The sequence below is a fragment of the Echinops telfairi genome, unplaced genomic scaffold (assembly GCF_000313985.2).
Source record: "Echinops telfairi isolate 266 unplaced genomic scaffold, ASM31398v2 ScPeMD7_7457;HRSCAF=8495, whole genome shotgun sequence".
Classification (NCBI taxonomy): Eukaryota; Metazoa; Chordata; class Mammalia; order Afrosoricida; family Tenrecidae; genus Echinops; species Echinops telfairi.
Window position 1 is genome coordinate 26,045,831 of NW_022111357.1, and position 19,080 is coordinate 26,064,910.

The 19,080-nt window shown below is 47.3% G+C and overlaps 1 protein-coding gene across 1 annotated transcript in view; it reads left to right on the forward strand.

Moving 5' to 3' along the window:
- Nucleotides 1-19,080, forward strand: part of UBR4 (ubiquitin protein ligase E3 component n-recognin 4) — a 130,221-nt gene that overhangs the window by 47,419 nt on the left and 63,722 nt on the right. The window contains exons 33-52 of the mRNA XM_004705144.2: nucleotides 264-452; nucleotides 886-949; nucleotides 2,333-2,524; nucleotides 3,058-3,128; nucleotides 3,214-3,361; nucleotides 4,202-4,429; nucleotides 5,107-5,277; nucleotides 6,607-6,789; nucleotides 7,664-7,822; nucleotides 8,138-8,290; nucleotides 8,656-8,883; nucleotides 9,261-9,418; nucleotides 10,543-10,714; nucleotides 10,946-11,147; nucleotides 12,013-12,176; nucleotides 12,591-12,807; nucleotides 14,165-14,381; nucleotides 16,447-16,510; nucleotides 16,925-17,059; nucleotides 18,126-18,300. Coding sequence (XP_004705201.1) covers nucleotides 264-452; nucleotides 886-949; nucleotides 2,333-2,524; nucleotides 3,058-3,128; nucleotides 3,214-3,361; nucleotides 4,202-4,429; nucleotides 5,107-5,277; nucleotides 6,607-6,789; nucleotides 7,664-7,822; nucleotides 8,138-8,290; nucleotides 8,656-8,883; nucleotides 9,261-9,418; nucleotides 10,543-10,714; nucleotides 10,946-11,147; nucleotides 12,013-12,176; nucleotides 12,591-12,807; nucleotides 14,165-14,381; nucleotides 16,447-16,510; nucleotides 16,925-17,059; nucleotides 18,126-18,300 — 3,290 coding nt within the window. The remainder of the gene's footprint in view (nucleotides 1-263; nucleotides 453-885; nucleotides 950-2,332; nucleotides 2,525-3,057; nucleotides 3,129-3,213; nucleotides 3,362-4,201; nucleotides 4,430-5,106; nucleotides 5,278-6,606; nucleotides 6,790-7,663; nucleotides 7,823-8,137; nucleotides 8,291-8,655; nucleotides 8,884-9,260; nucleotides 9,419-10,542; nucleotides 10,715-10,945; nucleotides 11,148-12,012; nucleotides 12,177-12,590; nucleotides 12,808-14,164; nucleotides 14,382-16,446; nucleotides 16,511-16,924; nucleotides 17,060-18,125; nucleotides 18,301-19,080) is intronic.

Below are 19,080 nucleotides of genomic sequence, written 5' to 3' on the forward strand. Positions count from 1 at the left end.
TCCTGTGTGCTCTGGTCAGATATATCCTTCTCCCGAAGCTGCAGATTCCGTGCCATCCTTTGAGATACATTCTTTTCAGGGGAGGGGCAGGCATCCACGAGTGAATGTTTTGTGCTCTCATAGCCCAAATCCAAATCTGAGATTCGTGTGTGTGTATTCAGAAATGTAATGTTCGGCTTAAAACTTCTGACATCCATCTTTAGAAGTACACAGAGTCTGATTTCTGCTGCTTACTGACTGATTTTCTCTTTGTTTTCTGACAGCCAAGTTGGAGAAGGTGTGTGCGCTGTGCTTCTGGGTACCCTGATCCCCATGGCAACAGAGATGCTGGCCAATGGTGATGGGACTGGCTTCCCTGAACTCATGGTTGTGATGGCTACCCTGGCCAGTGCAGGTCAAGGTGCTGGCCATCTTCAGCTTCATAATGCTGCCGTGGACTGGCTGAGTAGATGGTAAGAGGATGCGATGGGAGCGGTCCATCTATAGGTTACAATATTGCTCTTGGAGAAGAGGGTAACAGTTGTACCTTACTGCCTTTGTCCTTCAGAATGAGTATAAAAGAAACGTGTATGATTACCTTGTCTTGGGGCTGAAGGAGTGGCCAACACAACAGCTGTTGACTTCAGACACAGTCAATCTTCATTCGTTTTTCACTGGAGGTCCCTGCTGTCCATCATCCCTGAGAGGATCTTGGGAGAGGGGTAGCAATTGATAGTAATGGCTCTAAGGCCAGAGTGCCCAAGGGCTCTGTTCACTGCATAATTATCACAGAATACCCTGGTTTCACGGTACACACATTGATTCAGGGCTCATGGAAATGCTTTCTTCCTTTGGTTCCCTACTTGATTTTGGGTCCTCCTCTCCCCCCTTTCTCCTCTGGTACAGCAAGAAGTACCTGTCGCAGAAGAACGTGGTTGAAAAACTGAATGCCAATGTAATGCATGGAAAGGTAAGTAAAGTGAGAGGTGGCTGCAGAGCTAGGAAGCAGGGACAAGGTGACTTATTTGTGTGGTGTGGTGGAAGTCTCTCCTTACTGGCTTCTGTCTGACCATCTCACAGAGTTAACTGTAAGGCCTGCAATCTGAAAGACCGGGATGTATGGGATTGCGAATTGCACGCTCTCAGACCGCTTCCAGTTGGCAAGATTTGATAGGGATGAAAATGCTACAGTGAACAAACATCCAAGAAAATCGTTCTAAGAACATAGGGGGTTCCTGGCTCCCCCCAGATATTGCTATACTATGGGACACCACCCCTCTGGTCTTCTCTTGGAATTGCTCATTCTGAAGTAATGTTAATGTGGAATTACAACTACCTCCTCAGATCCAGTCCAGGTGCTGGGATAATTTATTTTGCCTGAGGGCTTAGATCACTGCTGAGAAAAGTGATTTGAAGCTGATGGAAAACCTGCATTAAGGCCCCCTCCCCCAGCGTTCCCATCTAATTCAAGAACCTGGCATAGGTCTCTAAGAGCAGGCAGCTGGCCTTTGAGTCCTCCGTGATACTGCCTCCTTTTTAGATAATCTTTATCCTTTCAGCACCAAAGTGCCAACCTTCAGAGTGACGGAATGCACAGATAGAAGGCTTTGATGTCAGGTTGCTGGTTTTCATTAGGCTAGCGCGAACCACCTGCCTGCAATGGGTGCTAGAGAATGTTGACTGGGTCCTGAAGTTCTTCCTTCCCTATTGCATTAGTTAACAGTCTAACAACTTAGAAGGTTATTCAGCAGGGTATTTTTAAATGCTAGCTTTGGGGCAGGGGAGTTCTATACTGTGAATCTGGTCTGTACTTGAATTATTTTGGGGTTTTCACTTGATTCTTCAAATTAAATTTTTTTTTCTCTCGTACATGATTTTAAAAGAATTATATTTGTACTTAGGAATGAATGAATATGCACTAACAGTACAGTGTATTATCCAGATACATGAGGACACAGTGTTAAAAGTTGGGGAAATATAGGCAAATCTGTAGAGACAGTAACAAGATTAATAGTTCTTTAGGGTTATGGCAGGGGAGGTTGGGAGGCAGTGGGGAGCTAATGATAGTATATTTAGAATTTAGAAAATGTTCTGAAATGGTGATGATTGCACAACTCTCTTCAATATATTTAAACCACTGAATTGTATATGTCAGAACAACTGATGAATACATCGAATATAGTCGAACCAAAAAAAAGTACTTAGAGAAATAGAGAATTAGATAACAATGCTCTTCTATCATTCTTCTGGTCTGGAAATATATTTTAAGTGCTTGAGGAAACATGACTTCCAGGTTTGCATAGCAGAATTTGGAGAATTGAGACTTCTGCAATGCCATGGTCTTCTCTTACAGCACGTGATAGTCTTGGAGTGCACCTGCCATATTATGTCATACTTAGCTGATGTCACGAATGCCCTGAGCCAGAGTAATGGTCAAGGCCTAAGTCACCTCTCAGTGGATGGGGAGGAGCGGGTCATTGAGGTGGACTCGGATTGGGTGGAAGAATTAGCAGTGGAAGAGGAAGACTCTCAGGCTGAGGATTCAGTAAGTACTGAGCCATCTCAAGGTAATGATTGACAGGCCCTTGCAGAACCTTTGGATTTTTAAAAACGAATGTCCAGAATGTAAATTCTTGGACTTTCATTTCCAGTCCCTCTGAACTTAAAACCTCATCCCAGTCCATGTTGCTGTCTCCCAGACGTGGGCTCTCAGAGCGTGCCACAGGGGTCTCTAGGGTAAAGGACCATACGCCTTTTATCTGTCCAGAGTCCCTGGTCCGGCATGTGCGCAGTGATGGCATCCAAAGTGGAATGTCAGGGAGGAGTTCTTCATAGGGATAGTGTGAGTGCCTTTGATGAGAAAGCATGAGACTTATTTTCCTTCTTAACTATAAAGCCATTGAGGTGTTTTGCCTGAATTACAGCAGATTTTCAGCCTGATGGCTATTTGCAGATGGGGTCCATTTCTGTTTGCCATGTATGAGCCCAATAGACAGTCTCCATAGGGTATGGAAGTAGAGGTGTGCTTGTGGGATCTGTGGATGCATTTCTGATGGAAAGGACTCATTATCTTTGAAGGATGAAGATTCTCTGTGCAATAAACTCTGCACTTTCACCATCACACAGAAAGAATTCATGAATCAGCATTGGTAAGAGCCATTCTTAGTGGATGAGCGGTTGCCAAGCATTGGTGGTTGAGACTGGGGCTCATTTGCTGGTTCTTGTTCTTTGTAGGTACCACTGTCACACCTGCAAGATGGTTGATGGGGTGGGTGTGTGCACAGTGTGTGCGAAGGTGTGCCACAAAGATCACGAGATTTCCTATGCCAAGTATGGCTCATTCTTCTGCGACTGTGGCGCCAAGGAAGATGGCAGCTGTTTGGTGAGAGACTTGCAATAATCCTTCGGTTATCGAGGGTGATTCATTAGTGATGATAGAATACTTAAGTCAAACTGGAAAACCCCTGGATTACCTTATGGTGGGTGGCCTGGATCTAGAAATCAGTTCCAGATCTGTCTGTGGTAGCTGTACAGTCGTGGCCTTTTCACTTCCTGTGAAACATTAGAACCACCAAGACCTGATTCTGTGAGTGAGGAGTGAGTGTAGTGCCAAACCCTAGTTATTAGGTGAATGTTAATGAGGCAAATACAAGTTTTGGGGGTATCATTTAAATGCCTAGTTGATTACTTCTTGGATCAGATATCCCTCTAACATCCTTATTTCATCTTACTTTTTTTTTCTTTTTTAATCATTTTATTGAGGGCTTTTACAGATCTTATCACAATCCATACATACATCCATTTTATCAAGCATATTTGTACATATGTTGTCATCATTTTCAAAACATTTCCTTCTATTTGAGCGCTTGGTATCAGCTCATTCCCCACCCCTCCTTCATGATCCCATGATAATTTATAAATCATTTTTTTTTTTTTCATATCTTACACCAACCACCGTCTCCCTTCACCCACTTTTCTGTTGTCCATCCTCCTGGTGGTGGTGGTGGGGGGGGGGGTGTTATATTTCGATCATTGTGATTGGCTCTCCCTTTTTAAGAGAAGGTCTTAATATTACTGTCAGGTGCCACCAAATTGATCAATCCCCAAATACTCTTCAGAATGTCTCTCACTAGGCCCGGGGATTCTTGTGCAAAAGGGATCCCTTGTGTCATCTTACTTTGTGGCAAGAGTCTAGGGCCTGTGGTTTGTTTGCTGTCCCCAGGCACTGGTGAAGCGAACTCCTAGCAGTGGCATAAGCTCCACCATGAAGGAGTCGGCATTTCAGAGTGAACCTAGGGTTTCAGAGAGCCTGCTGCGCCACGCCAGCACCTCTCCAGCCGACAAGGCCAAGGTCACCATCAGTGATGGAAAGACTGCTGACGAAGAGAAGCCCAAGAAGAGCAGCCTGTGCCGCACAGTAGACGGCTGCCGGGAGGAGCTACAGAACCAGGTGGGGCTTCCTGGTGGCCTGTCTACAGTAGACGAGTTAGAGCTTGGCAATGTTGTTGAAGAGTAAATTCTGCACAGAGGTCTTCTTGTAAGGCCATAGTGGTGGGACCCGGAATTGTTTTTCTTCTTTAAATTTACCTATTTTCACTGTGTGTTTTCAGTCTCCACCTCCTAGGGAAGGCTTTCTGACTGAGTATTGTGGGGGATTTGTTTTGTGGGGGGGATGTGAAATTAGCTGTTTGTTACTGGAAAGCTGTCTTTCTTGGCTAGGATTCTGTAGCTGAAGCGCAGTGTATTGAGTGACTGTTGTCAATTCTCCTAGGATAGTACTAACTAGAACCATTCTAGCAGCATAGGTGAGTTAATTATGTGTGCTATTCAGGACCCTTTGTCTGCAAAGGTTGCCCTAGAATCAGTAGCACAATAGTGTACTGGCTGTTTGTCAGGGAGGGTTGGAAGGTTTTTATTTATAGGGAGAATCAAATGAGCTGTTTTAGAGAGAATGAGGTGCTGGCTAGGATATAAACCTGGAAGCCAGGAAACTGGATTCTGGAGGTAGTCACTGATATTATGATGCCATTGTAAGTATGACTTATTATCTCTCTCTCTCTCTCTCTCTCTCTCTTCCCCCCGACCCCCCTCTCTCTCCCCCCACTTATGCATTTGGATTTTTCTCAGGCCAATTTCTCCTTCGCTCCTCTTGTGTTAGACATGCTCAATTTCCTCATGGATGCCATTCAGACGAACTTTCAGCAGGCTTCTGCTGTGGGGAGCAGCAGCCGGGCTCAGCATGCTCTGAGTGAGCTACACACGGTGGACAAGGTGGTTGAGATGACAGACCAACTGATGGTGAGTTTTCTCAGGGTCATGATGTTTGGTGTTGTCCGGACCGATACATTTATTGAAATGCCGAAATACACTAGATTAAGCAGCAACAACAACAACACCAGATATACTAAGGAATATACTTAGAACAACCAGTCCCTGGCCATTTAGAACTTAGAATCCAATGACATCTCCAGATCATATGAGCAGTGTGGAAAATCAGCAGATGAAGTTGAACTGCGTCTTAAGAAGGAGGGAGACCAGCAAGTCATTTGTCCAACTCAGAGAGTAAATCCCCTTTGAAAATATGTGAACTCCAGAATGTGGCAAAACTCCATTTGGAGGCAATTATAGTAGAACTTACTTGTGTGTGAAAAGAAAACTTCCTCACTGTCTTCTAGAAGGCTAGTCTGGCTTGTAAAATAATGCTCATCTTTTTTGCTTTTTTATCCTTTCCTCTAGTTCAGCAGTTCTCAACCTGTGGGTCGCGACCTGGGGGTTGAACGACCATTTCACAGGGGTCGCCCAATTCATAGCAGTAGCAAAATTACAGTGATAAAGTAGCAATGAAAATAATTTTATGCTTAGGGGTTCACCACAACATGAGGAACTGTATTAAAGGGTCGTGGCAGTAGGAAGGTTTAGAACCACTGCTCTAGTTCTTCATATTACGTGGGTTACAAGTTAAAAGTTGCTGTCCATTTTAAAACCTGCTGCTCAGAACTGATTGTAATGCTTCTGCTATGATAAGATTGGCCTCTCTGGCCAATCTGAAAGCAATCGTCTTAGTACATCTTGGATAGAATGGGAGATAAATGTGGAACAAAACCCTCAATCGTAGGAGACCAGGCTTCCCCGTTACATAGAGACTGGTGGGATCCCGGAGACTATGGCCCTTAGTCACTCTTCGGGTCTGGAACAGAACTCACCCCCATGTTAGATTAATCAGCTCTTCGAGGTCAGAAAGGCAGTGTTTACCTAAGGACAGTGTATAGGAAGTTAGGACAGCAGGAAGCAGGGAAACAGGAAACAAAGGAGGCAGTGGGAACAGTGAAGAGGGTGCACTAGGGGATGAGATGAAACAAAATGTTCTATGAATTGTTAGATAGAAAACTGAGGCCTATAATCCTCTGCTTAAATTACAGCAACAAGTTAAAAATAAATGAGCTTTATGGAAAATTTACTACTTCTGTCAAAGTTGGAATCCTTTGCTTTAAATGAGACATTGTGTAATGTCTCAGTCATGTGAACTGAGTATGAATCCCCTATTTTTCAATGCAGCTACTATCCCCCTGGGACGTAGATTGTACTTGCCTTACAACCTCCTGCTCTCTCCATTTCTCTCTTTGTCAGGTTCCCACCCTAGGTTCCCAGGAAGGTGCCTTTGAGAACGTTCGGATGAATTACAGCGGAGACCAGGGCCAGACCATTCGACAGCTTATCAGCGCTCATGTGCTCAGGCGGGTGGCTATGTGTGTGCTCTCCTCCCCCCATGGGCGCCGCCAACACCTGGCTGTCAGCCATGAGAAAGGCAAGGTGGGTTCTGCCTTTCTTCCCACTCACTCATCTTAGGTCATGTCTGTCACAGGACTAAGCTAAACAGATAGCTGGCCCCACCCTCCAGATTGACTATGTAGGGAAGTCCACGGGGTTCCAAGCATACCTGAGGGACTGATCACAATGAACTCTGCTATTTAAACTTTGGATTATTAAATTTGACCTAGAGCCAGTAGGATTAGGACAAAGACTCTTTCAAATTAGCAATTCCCACTCAGAAGATAACCTTTAAGCTCCTAGGCAAAGGTAACGACTAGCAGTTAGCTAGGGCAGTTTGGCTCCCAGTCTTGTGCAGTGTGTTCATCCTGATAGGGCACAAGCCAAGAGACAAAAAAACAAAACAGTGCCCCTTCCGTCATTTCTTGGCCGCCCACTCCTCTGAGGACACAGGAAGAGTGAGTATGCTGTTATATAGAATTAGAGGCTAGAAGAGTGCTGAGTGTCTTCACTGAAGCTTTGCTGTACCCTGGCCCCTTCATCACCAACCAAGTTGTTTGGACCTTCTCTTAAGTAGAAACCCAACTAGAGATAAGAGCAGCCCTTAAGACTGTTCTAAAAGGCTCTCAGGAACAATTGCGGATAAAATGGAAAAGGAATAGCCTTGTACCACGGTGATTAACTAGTTTATGAACTGATTGTAAAAAGAGAAGTTGGATTTATGTTGCATCTATTTTACCCTCGTTGGAAAGAGGAGCAGCCCGTGCCATTTAGCCAGGTGCAATAGAGGCTAACAGTGGTCTAGGGCACATCCATAAGAAAGCTTGCAAGTTCATACCAATGCTGAGGGGGCTCTTGTGTCTTGCTTGTTTCCACTGAGAGGACTGGGATTAAGAGTAAATATTGCCCCCTACAGATCACGGTTCTGCAACTCTCTGCACTCCTGAAGCAAGCCGATTCCAGCAAAAGGAAGCTAACCTTGACCCGCCTGGCATCTGCCCCAGTTCCCTTTACTGTGCTCAGCCTCACTGGAAATCCCTGCAAAGAGGACTACCTTGCGGTTTGTGGGCTGAAGGTAAAAATCCTGAGCCAGGTGTGAGTACCTTGCACTACATAAGGCCCATACTCACCTTCTCCCCACTGTTCTCAGCTTCACCTTTTCTTCTCCCCTGTCGAGATTAAAACTGAAGAGTCATTGAATGGTCCATTGACCTACAAAAGAAGCCTTCCTCTAGATTGAATTTGTTCTAGAGTTCAGTGTTTTTGAAACTCGGGCCTGTTACTAATCAGACAGTCGGAACCCTGTCTGAAAGCAGGAGGTATTAGGACAGGAAAAGAGACACTGGCCATGCAAATCACCTTCTCTCCTTGTTCCTTAACCTGTGTGCAGGACTGCCACGTGCTGACCTTCAGCAGCTCAGGCTCTGTTTCGGATCACTTGGTGCTGCACCCCCAGTTGGCAACAGGGAACTTCATCATCAAAGCTGTGTGGTTGCCTGGCTCACAGACCGAGTTAGCGATTGTCACGGCTGACTTTGTCAAGGTACAACAGATTTTTGATAATACCGCTTATAATGTGTTGCGTTTAATGGGCCCAGAAGGTCTGGGGTCTTTGATAGGCTTTCCTCTCTCAGAAAGGGGAGCACTCTGGCATTTTATTGTCTTCTATTGTGTTGCCAAGGAAGAACTTTGTTTATGTGTATGTCTCTCCTAGTGGTTTCTGAGGGACAGTGAAAGGTGATTAAGTCCATCTTCCTATACCCAGTGTCTAACACTCAGTAGGTTCTCATTGAATGGAAAAATGAGTGTCCATTACTCCGCAATTGGGAGCATTTGGATTCTCCCGGATATTTTGCTACTGGGTGAGCTAAATCTCCTTTATTTGTTCTTTCTGTTTCCATCCTACAGATTTATGACCTGTCTATTGATGCCCTGAGCCCAACGTTCTACTTTCTCCTGCCAAGCTCAAAGATAAGAGATGTTACCTTCCTTTTCAATGAGGAGGGAAAGAACATTATTGTTATCATGTCTTCTGCTGGGTATATCTATACTCAGCTCATGGAAGATGCCAGCAGTGCCCAGCAGGGGCCCTTCTATGTCACTAATGTCCTGGAAATCAACCATGAGGACCTGAAGGTTAGAGCAATATTGCCATCCTCTCTCTTCAGTTTAGCAGCTCATCTCTTTTTCTTTTGTTGTGTTCTCTCTCTCTCTCTCTCTCTCTCTCTCTCTCTCTCTCAGAGGGTGGGGTTGAGGAGGAGTGCTTCTTTTTGCCTAGTAGTAAAATTCAGGGTGGGTGGGGTGGTGGTGGTGGAGATCTTGTCTTTGAGGACAAAACTTAATTCACCTTGAAGTTCCTTTAGTCTCATGATGTAAGGCTTGCTTGCAAGGATCTCATACTTACAGGCTGGGAGCTGTCACTGTGGTTTAAAACTGATAACCAGCATCCACTGAAAGCTATCCCCTAAGAAGTTCATGCAGCTCATGCCAGTGATGTGTCTTTGACTTGACAGGACAGTAATAGCCAGGTGGCAGGTGGTGGTGTGTCGGTGTACTACTCCCACGTGCTGCAGATGTTGTTCTTCAGCTACTGTCAAGGCAAATCATTTGCGGCCACCATCAGCCGGACCACTCTGGAGGTGTTGCAGCTCTTCCCCATCAACATCAAAAGGTGGGACCGAGCAAGCAATTTGACGACCGCCTTCTGCAACCCCCGTAGCCTACAGGAGATCTCCATTCCCTGCCCAGGTGTTGGCATCTGTTAGGTGTCTGGAGAAGTGAAAGTTTTTTCAGCCATCCTCGTCCTTGCCTGCTAAGTATCTTTAGAGGAAAAGCGTGTGCAGGTTGGCCTGTCTCTGTGGTTTGGGGAGCCATGGAGAAGGAAAAAACAAGCGAGATGCTCATATAATGACCAAATTCTGAGAAGAGAAGATAGGTTTCTGGGTAGCTCTTATCCTACAATAATGCCCTTTCAGTTTCCCTTCTTGGTGAAGATTGGCAATAAATAGAACAGTACTAGTTACGGGCACCATGGCAGAAGTTAGGAAGGTAGGTGTATAACCTTTTTATCAAGCTTCCGGATAATAGGAGTGTGTGAGACACTGAGAATTTTACCCACAGTGAGGAAGGAAAAGTTGTAGGGTCTTTTCTGATTTTCTCTCCCCTAAAGAATCATTACAGCACATTCTCCCTAACCACTGTTTGTGAATTGCCTGGCTTGAGATGAAATAAGGTGACTATCAATTCACATATAACCCAAGGTGCTTGGAGGTCCATATAGGACAACAAGGCATTGGCTTTAGACCCGCAGTTCTCAACCTGTGGGTCGAGACCCCTTTGGGGGTCAAACGACCCTATCACAGGGGTCACCCGATTCATAACAATAGCAAAATTACAGTTATGAAGTAGCAAAGAAAATAATGTTGTGGTTGGTGTGGGTGGGGGGTAGGGGTGGGGGTGGTCACCACAACATGAAGAACTGTATGAAAGGTTCGTGGCATTAGGAAGGTTGAGAACCACTGCTTTAAACAATCTGTGCCCTTAAGCAGTTTGACCATCTGTAAGCCCACTGGGCTTCAGACAGGAATGTAACAGCGGGGCTTTCCAGCCAGGCTTTCACTGGGAGTGAATTTTGGGGCTTATGTGAGGGTGTCCTTGGCTCAAATCAAACAGGCCTGTGAATAATCTGAGTCCTTGGGAAAGTGTATTACTGCAGAAGCCAAGTGTGTAGTCAGAAAAGAACCAGAACTGGATGGTGGTTGGTAGTCTAACTGTGGCCAGCTTTGTTGTCTGCAGTTCCAATGGTGGCAGTAAAACATCCCCTGCTCTTTGCCAATGGTCTGAGGTGATGAACCATCCTGGCCTGGTGTGTTGTGTCCAGCAAACGACAGGTGTGCCGCTTGTAGTGATGGTGAAACCAGACACCTTTCTCATCCAGGAGATTAAGACTCTGCCTGCTAAAGCCAAGGTCAGTACCAAAGTCTGCCATCACTCTGCTGGGAACCTGCGCTGCTTTATATTTGTGTTACTTCCCCATCTCAAGGAATTCTGACCCATTTGCTTTGAGACACCTTTTCTTTGCCATCCTTCTCACCCGCCAAGTGAACCTGAAACCATGTGCTTCTGCCCCTGTTTTTCTCTGTGGGTTCTGACGGTACAAATGAGAACTAGTCCCTCATCTACCTCCTCTTCCTCCCAGATCCAGGACATGGTTGCCATTAGGCACACGGCCTGCAATGAGCAGCAGCGGACGACGATGATCTTGCTGTGTGAAGATGGCAGCCTGCGCATTTACATGGCCAATGTGGAGAACACCTCTTACTGGCTGCAGCCTTCCCTGCAGCCTAGCAGCGTCATCAGCATAATGAAGCCTGTTCGCAAGCGGAAAACGGCCACCATCAGTAAGACCCCTTCTCGCAAGATGCCTGGTGGGAGGGGGAGCCTTCTAGGCGACTAAAGAGAGGCTGTTGTAAATAACTAGATTTATGTGCTACTTGATCTCTCAAAAGCCAATGCAAGTTTCCCCAGGCCCCAGTGTTACGTGCAGCTAGTACAGAGACATTGTACAAACAGCCGGCATTCATCATCAGCCAGCAGTCCCTCTTAGGTGCCCAGTAAAGTGTTGGTTAGAGGGTCTTTTCTTTGGGTTTAGAGAAAATGACTTGCCTAATGTGCGGTGCAGGCTGGAGCTGACTGAGCCCATTTCATTAGCTGGTTAATTTCCACTGAGTAGTGAAGGGCCCATCCCAGGTCTGAGACAGAGCAAGAGAGAAACTCTTCAATCTGGCTAAGCAGAGACCATTGTAAGGATTGTCACATTACCCAATTTTGTTTAAATCCTATATTCGAGATACTGATTATAGCTCCTCCTCCTGAAAAGAAATAAGCATTTGTTGTTTACTTGAAATATACCAGCAGTGAGAGATCCTATTGTTATGAATTGTCCACCTAGAGCCAGATTTCTTTGCCTTGCTTAGGGAATGTTGTGGTTAGGGATAAAACCTTTTTAATAGCGAACCACATGTGGGCATTGTGCTGACAGAAACAATAAATCTGTGGGAGCTAGGGCCTGTGTAAGGTGGAGCACTTGGGAGACCCGCCAACACAAAGCAGTCCCGTCCAGTTCCGGCTCTGACAGGTTCCCCTGCAGAGTTCAGTTTGCTTAAAGAGGTTAGGGTGTCCATGTGGGCTAGAGGGTGGGCGCGGAGACAGCAGCAGGCACCTACCACGGCTCTCTGGCACTCCATCCAGTACCGTTCTCCACAGCAACCCGCACGTCCAGCCAGGTGACCTTCCCCATTGACTTCTTTGAACACAACCAGCAGCTGACAGACGTGGAATTTGGTGGCAACGACCTCCTACAGGTCTACAATGCACAGCAGATAAAGCACCGGCTGAATTCCACTGGCATGTATGTGGCCAACACCAAGGTGAGCGCTGCACTGGACTGGGTGCAGGCCCTGGGTTGGAGGACTCATAAAACATGTGCTGCATCAGCCTCCTTTAGAATGCAATTATGGACCCCAGTCACTAACCTGGGGACACATGAATGCTCGCTCTCTCACCTGCAGAGGAGTTTTCCATGTCGTCGCTGAGCTGCCCACTGTTACTAGCTGGGCCATTGTATAGAGGGCAACGGAAGCCTCTTAGCACTGGGGGGAGGGAGCCTGAGATGAAAGAGACTGCCTCCTGCCTCTGTTTACCCACCCTTGGAGGCAGGCGAGCCTTTCCTGTGGAGTTCAAAGGGAAAAGGTCTTCACTTGTGATCACATATCGAAACCGTGTGAGCAGAGGGACTAAAACCTTGAACTGAGACACTCCTTATGTGCCCTCTTACCCCGCAGCCTGGGGGCTTCACGATTGAGATCAGCAACAATAACAGCACAATGGTGATGACAGGCATGCGGATCCAGATCGGGACCCAGGCAATTGAACGGGCCCCGTCCTACGTTGAGATATTTGGCCGGACGATGCAGCTGACCCTGAGTCGCTCCCGCTGGTTTGACTTCCCCTTCACCAGAGAGGAAGCCCTGCAAGCTGACAAGAAACTGAGCCTCTTCAGTGAGTCTTCAGTCCCCGGGGCTGACTCTATCCTGCTCATGGTGACCGGGGTGCTGGGAGCCCTCTGTCGTCAGGAGACTCTGAGCTTCCTTTGGCATCTAAAGGAGGACAGGGACAGACTGAGCTAGGCAAGGGGCAAGAGAAGGTGAAGCTCGGCTTCAGTATGCTCTCCCGCACACTTCCAGAACTCACTGATGGGGCTGGCCGGGGGCTAGCAGAGAGGAAGTAGGACTGGTGTGCGGGATCGTAAGGCTTTCTTTCTGCTCTGTAATATTTCCCACCAATAGTGATTTGGACCGACAGATTTGGACCGAGGTGGGCGCAGGACCGGGCAGGGTCGCTGTGGGTCCAAACTGACTCGATGACCCCTGACCACCACCACCACCACCACCACCACCAACAGAGATTTGTATTAGAGATGCTACTGCTTCTGATAGCTGTCATACAGTTATATAGTGTCCATCACAGAGATCCTTTCAGCTCTAATTTTCCAACTCCCGGCACAGATGAGAGCCTCAAGTCACATGTCACTGGCAGGTGTTGAGCAATGCTGGTCCTGCTGTGCTATGGAAACTTGGAGCTCTCAGAGCATCTTTCTTCAGCATTTCCTTCCTCCTAGGAGTAGTTCAGTATGCAGGAGGGAGATAAGAGCATGTTTAGACTTCCCTCGGGCTAAGGGGATACAATTTCCTGAGCGTGAGAGATCACCGCAGCGATCTTGAAGGACTCTTCTGAGTAGAGGTGTAACGGGTTTGATGCAGGGAACTGTTTCTTTTTGTTGTTTTTTTAAAAATATTTTTATTGGGGGTTTTGTACAACTCTTATCACAATCCATACATCTATCCATTGTGTCAAGCAACATTTGTACATTTGTTGCCATCATCATTCTCAAACATTTGCTTTCTACTTGAGCCCTTGGTATCAGCTCCTCATTTTCCCCCTCCTCCCCCACCCTCCTTCCCTCACGAATCCTTGATAATTTATAAATTATTATTTTGTCATGTCTTAACACTGACCTATGTCTCCCTTCACCCACTCTTTGGGTGTCCGTCTCCCTGGGAGGGGCTATATGTAGATCTTTGTGATCGGTTCCCCCTTTCTCCCCCTGCCTTTTCCTTCCCCTCCTGGTGTCGCTACTCTCGTTGGTTCTGAGGGGTGTGTCTGTCCTGGAGGGAACTGTTTCATTATGTTGGCAGCATCTACAAGTGAGTAAGGGAAGCCTTAGGCGATCGTTCTTCTACAACTGTAAATGATAAGATTTGTGGCTTTGCCCAGCCTGGTCTGCGTTTTGTTTTGGAAGGGGTGGCAATAGCCTTTCAGAGAATATGGTTCCTAAAAGCTTTCTTGCTTATTGCAGTTGGCGCCTCGGTGGACCCAGCTGGTGTCACTATGATCGACGCGGTCAAGATTTATGGCAAGACGAAGGAGCAGTTTGGCTGGCCTGACGAGCCCCCAGAAGAATTTCCTTCTGCCTCCGTCAGCAACATCTGCCCTTCAAACCTGAACCCGAGCAATGGCACGGGAGACAGCGACTCAGCTGCCCCCACTACCACCAGTGGGACTGTCCTGGAGAGGTACCGGCACAAGCAGGATGACTTCCCTTTCCCCAGTTCTCACTCATGTAGAACCTGCTGGCTTGAGAGAGTTTGCCCTGAAGTAGCTGTCCCAAGTCTGTGATCTTCTAGGGTACACACAGCTCCCCACATCTGCATCTCCGTAGCATGCTGGGCACGTCTGGGAAACAGGCTTGGAGCCTTCCGGTGCTAGTCTTCACCCTAGGCCTTTGGGATCACCTCTGACTTTGGAGGAACCAGAGGCTGCAGACTAGAAGATGCTTAAACCAATTCTGTAGATCAGGATCTGTTCTTGCCGAGATTATGGGCGATACACCTCCCTTCCAGCGGGCCTCATCTTGCTCTGCAGTAGCTACGTAGGCGGTAATAACTGCTAGCAAGAGGCTGTCTGCTGCATCCTGTGGCAGAGTTCCAAGTCTCCTCACACCTCCTGCAGTGGCCTTCTTAGCAGTGTGCTTGGCTGCGTTTTGCGAGGTAGCTGCTGGTATGCCATGGTAGAGGAAGTCATTCATGATGTAAGATGGCGAGTTTCTTACATTGCAAGTCAGCAGAGTAGCCTTGCTTGGAATCACTGCCAACCCCCAGTAGCCTCCTCTCTCTCTCTCTTTCTTTCTCTCCCTTCTGTTTTTCTTTCTTGCCCTCCCCTATCCATATATGGTTTGCGTAGGATGTGTTTCTAGGTTTCTCTGAGCTTTACATTTTTCCTCTTTTTTTCTTTTTGCTTCTCCCAAAAGTTCTGAAACTGAGTCCCTAACCAAGCTGGACTGGTTAGTATGCCCTCTTTCTTTTCTCTGCACGAGTGATTGTGTGTCAGAGAGCAGTGTAATCAATGGTGTGGCTTTGCGCGGCTCCCGCTTCTGTAGAAGAGTCTCCCTGCCTCTCTCTGTTCTGGTCATTGCATGGCTACCCAGCTGCTTGCGTGTGGAAATGCAGGCGGCAGAGGACTGGAAGTGCACACTTAAAAGTGTTGGCTGCTGCAGACGCTCACTCTTAGCTTGCCCGGCTCTCTCTGCCTTACCCCACTCCTCTCTGCTCTCTTTCCAGTGGAGGCGGGTGGGGGCAGAGGTGGGGTCAAAACCCAAACCAAGCTCACAGCCATGGCATCCATTCTGACTCAGAACCACCCTATAGGACAGGGCAAACTGCTCCTGTGGGTTTCCAAGATGGTAATGCTTTATGGGGGTCAAAAGCCTCGTCTTTCTCCCATGGAGCGGCTGGTGGTTTCGAACTGCAGACCTTGTGGTTAGCAGCCCAATGTGTAATCCTAGTCAAGTGTTTTCACTGCCTTAGTGTCCTCTTCCCTAGTTTCTTTATTACCTTCCACTGCCCTTGACCCTTTTCTCTCCAGCTCCTTTCTCAATATTTCCCGCTGTCTAGTGCTTCAGCTGTTAGGGGGTTAGTCTTTTCCAACCAAGTATGCTCATAGGCATAAGCCTTGGGGAGCATGTTATTTTGGTGTATCCTTCATGGTAGTTGGGTGTGCTGCTCCCTCCCTCAGGGAGATCGCACAGTTTTGCAAGGATGCTTTGTATTTGCCCTTGAATGCTGGCAGTGACTTATACCTGAGAATACAGTTTGTCCTCTCCCCCATACTTAGGGACTCCCAGGAAGTGCCTCTGGAGATGTAAGTAAAATATAACCATAACCTTCCCAGGCTGGGAAAGTGGCTTTAACCTTTCCCTTTGTGTATCCCTTTGCACACTGATGTATGGGCACCTCAGTTGCGGGTCTCATTGCATCCAGACTGTTCAACCAATCTGGGTGATCCCTGCCCCAGGCAGCACGAGAAAGCACATTTATCCTCTTTGAGAAAGAAACACCCTGCCTTTGATTTGTGGATTATGAACATGGCCTCAGGTTGCTCTCCGAGTAGGAGCCAGGTTTCTCCTGGCCTGTAACACGAGGAAACGATATGCATGGTGCCTGTGGCAGGTCTTACGATGCTTTGTTTTTGTATTTGGCATTCGGTAGCTGTCCCCAAGGTACTCACCACTGCAGTTTGCATAGGCTAGAGCACGGGCAGCGAGAGGGTGTTGTACTCAAGCCAGCTTTTCTGTCTCCCTAGGCTGGTTGTGAGTTCTTTAGAAGCCCTGGAAAGCTGCTTTGCTGTTGGCCCCATCATCGAGAAGGCAAGTGGCTTTTTTTAAAGCACGTGGGAGCTTTTTGAAGAGGCAGGAAGTCAGTGGAGTTGGCAGCTGCCCTGCAGCCTCACCGCTAAAGAACATTTCGAGTATCATCTTCATTGCAGAGGAGTTCTCGAGAACTCCTGGGCCGAAGGCCTTGTGTCCTACTTTTGGGGGCTGTGGTGAGAGCCTCTCGTAGACCAGGATGAATGCTGCTGAAAGAAGACCTTCTGGGCGTCAGGATCGGGAATTCACAAGCAGAATTTCTCAAGCCCTTTTTGTGGGCTCTTTGCCTGTGCGACATAAAACCTAGTCCTGGTGGGCAGAGGGGAGGGTGAGGAAGGGCAATGCGTCGACATGACAGTTGGTTTGGCCTGGCTTTGGCGCGGCCACTGATAGCCCTGTTGTCTTCCGCATCAGGAGAGAAACAAGAATGCAGCCCAGGAGCTGGCCACGCTGCTGCTGTCTCTGCCAGCCCCTGCCAGTGTCCAGCAGCAGTCCAAGAGCCTCTTGGCTAGCTTGCACACCAGCCGCTCAGCCTATCACAGCCACAAGGTAACAGCTCCCTCTCAGGGGCACCTTTTCTAGACATGGAAATGAGAGTCATGGTGTACCGGCAGGGGACCGAGTAAGTTGACTTTCCGTGGCTAGAGCAAAGTAAGGTAGAAAAAGGGTAGCATTGAGGTTGGCTCCACATAAACAAGTTTCTCACGAGGCGTTAATGAAGACCACTCAGACCTGAGGATCAGCTCACTAGTGGCTGTGATTAGCACTTATTTATTCCCTTACTCTCACAGGGTCAGCAGAACATTCCACAGGACGTAAGAAAGACAGGAAGGGACATTTGAGTGGGGTGGCATCTTAGGGAAAAGAGTGAGTTGGGGGCGGAATCACTCCAGAGCTAAAGGACTGCTAGTCCTGTTCTTTGCCAGTATTGGTACAACCCTAGAGGCGTCCTTGTTGGTGTGGCAAGTTTTGAATGGTTGTTAACAAGCCTTTGAGGATGAAATCTGGGAGGAGAGTCTCAGCTACAAAAATAAGTGAGTAGTGGTGGCCAGTGACACATCGGGCCAGTTTCTGCTGATGGGGAAGAAGTCTGTTCAGAGCCAGGAGGGAATGTGAACTTGCAAAGAAATGACTCTGCTACTATGGGAAAGAAATCTGCAATGTTGATATTTTGAAGACTTGTGCGGGGCTTTTACCATACTTCATACTGATTTTTAAACTTGATATTTAATGCTTTTAACCTACTGCTGTTGAGTCAAATTTGACTCACAGTAACCCTGCTGGCAAGAGGAGAACTGCCCCTGTGAGTTTCCTGAGACTACATCTTTACGGAAGCAGGCAGCCCATCTTTCTCTCTGAGTGGCTGGTGGGTTCGAACTGCTCACCTTGTGGCTAGTAGCTCAATGCATAACCCACTGGGTCATCAGAACTGCTTTTAATGCCTTTCATATTGTATTTATGAAGAAGTGTATATTGTGGCTGGTGCTTAATGTTATTTGTTAACCTGTACTCTTGAGAGGAGTGAACAGTCCTGCTGGCCAGCCAGCTCCCCCCGCGTCCCCTATAGTGCCTAGCCTAGCTTTGCTTGATCTTCTGTGGTCTTGTTGTTCTGTAGGATCAGGCCTTGCTGAGCAAAGCCGTGCAGTGTCTCAACACATGCAGCAAAGAAGGCAAAGACTTGGACCCTGAGGTGTTCCAGAGGCTGGTGATCACAGCTCGATCTATTGCCATCATGCGCCCTAACAACCTTGTCCACTTTACGGAGTCAAAGCTGCCCCAGACGGAAACAGGTGAACTTGGCTGAGGTGGCTGTGATCCTGAAATCTGCTTACCACATCTAACTTGCCCTCTCGTCCTCATGTTCTCACTGGCCACTGACGGACGTCTTACTGTGAGGCGCAGGGGTTTTTACTCCTCAGTCTTTTATTCCCCGTGTTAAATATTAGGGCATTAGATACTCGGATTGCATCCTATTCAAGAGATTCCTGCTTCGGTACTTGCACTTTTCTTTATCTTAGAAGTTCTTTAGTTTGGACTCTTGTCTCTGATGCAACCACCTCTTCTGATGTCTAGGGCAGAGCTAAGCCTGGGTGTGGGTGCTTTAATTAATGTCTTTTACTTGCATGCCCATGTATGTGATTAATATGTGCGGTGGCCTTTCTCACTTAGTGATTCTTTTCGTCTCTCCTCACATTGCCGGGGTACCCGACTTACTGTGCCATTATCAAGTACAGTTTATTGATGTGTGTAGAGTTCTGATATTTCATGCGCCCATATAACTATCATTCTCTGGTTTCTCCTTTTTAAATACTGTAATCCAAGAATCAGTCTAGAAAAATCTCACATTTCCCCCTAGCTTTTAGAAAGTACACAATTGCAACTGAGATCTCTGAGTCGGCTGTACAGACCCTGAGCCCTCCTTTTCTACTTCATTCTAACGTAAGCTGTTTTCTGTGATATTCCTTTCCCAGACTGTTTTTTTCCTAGATGTGCCTGCTGGAGTCTAGGGATAGTTGGCATATTGATTGGGGCCCCACTTGAAACTCCCTCCCCAGGCAAGCTTCCTTGAC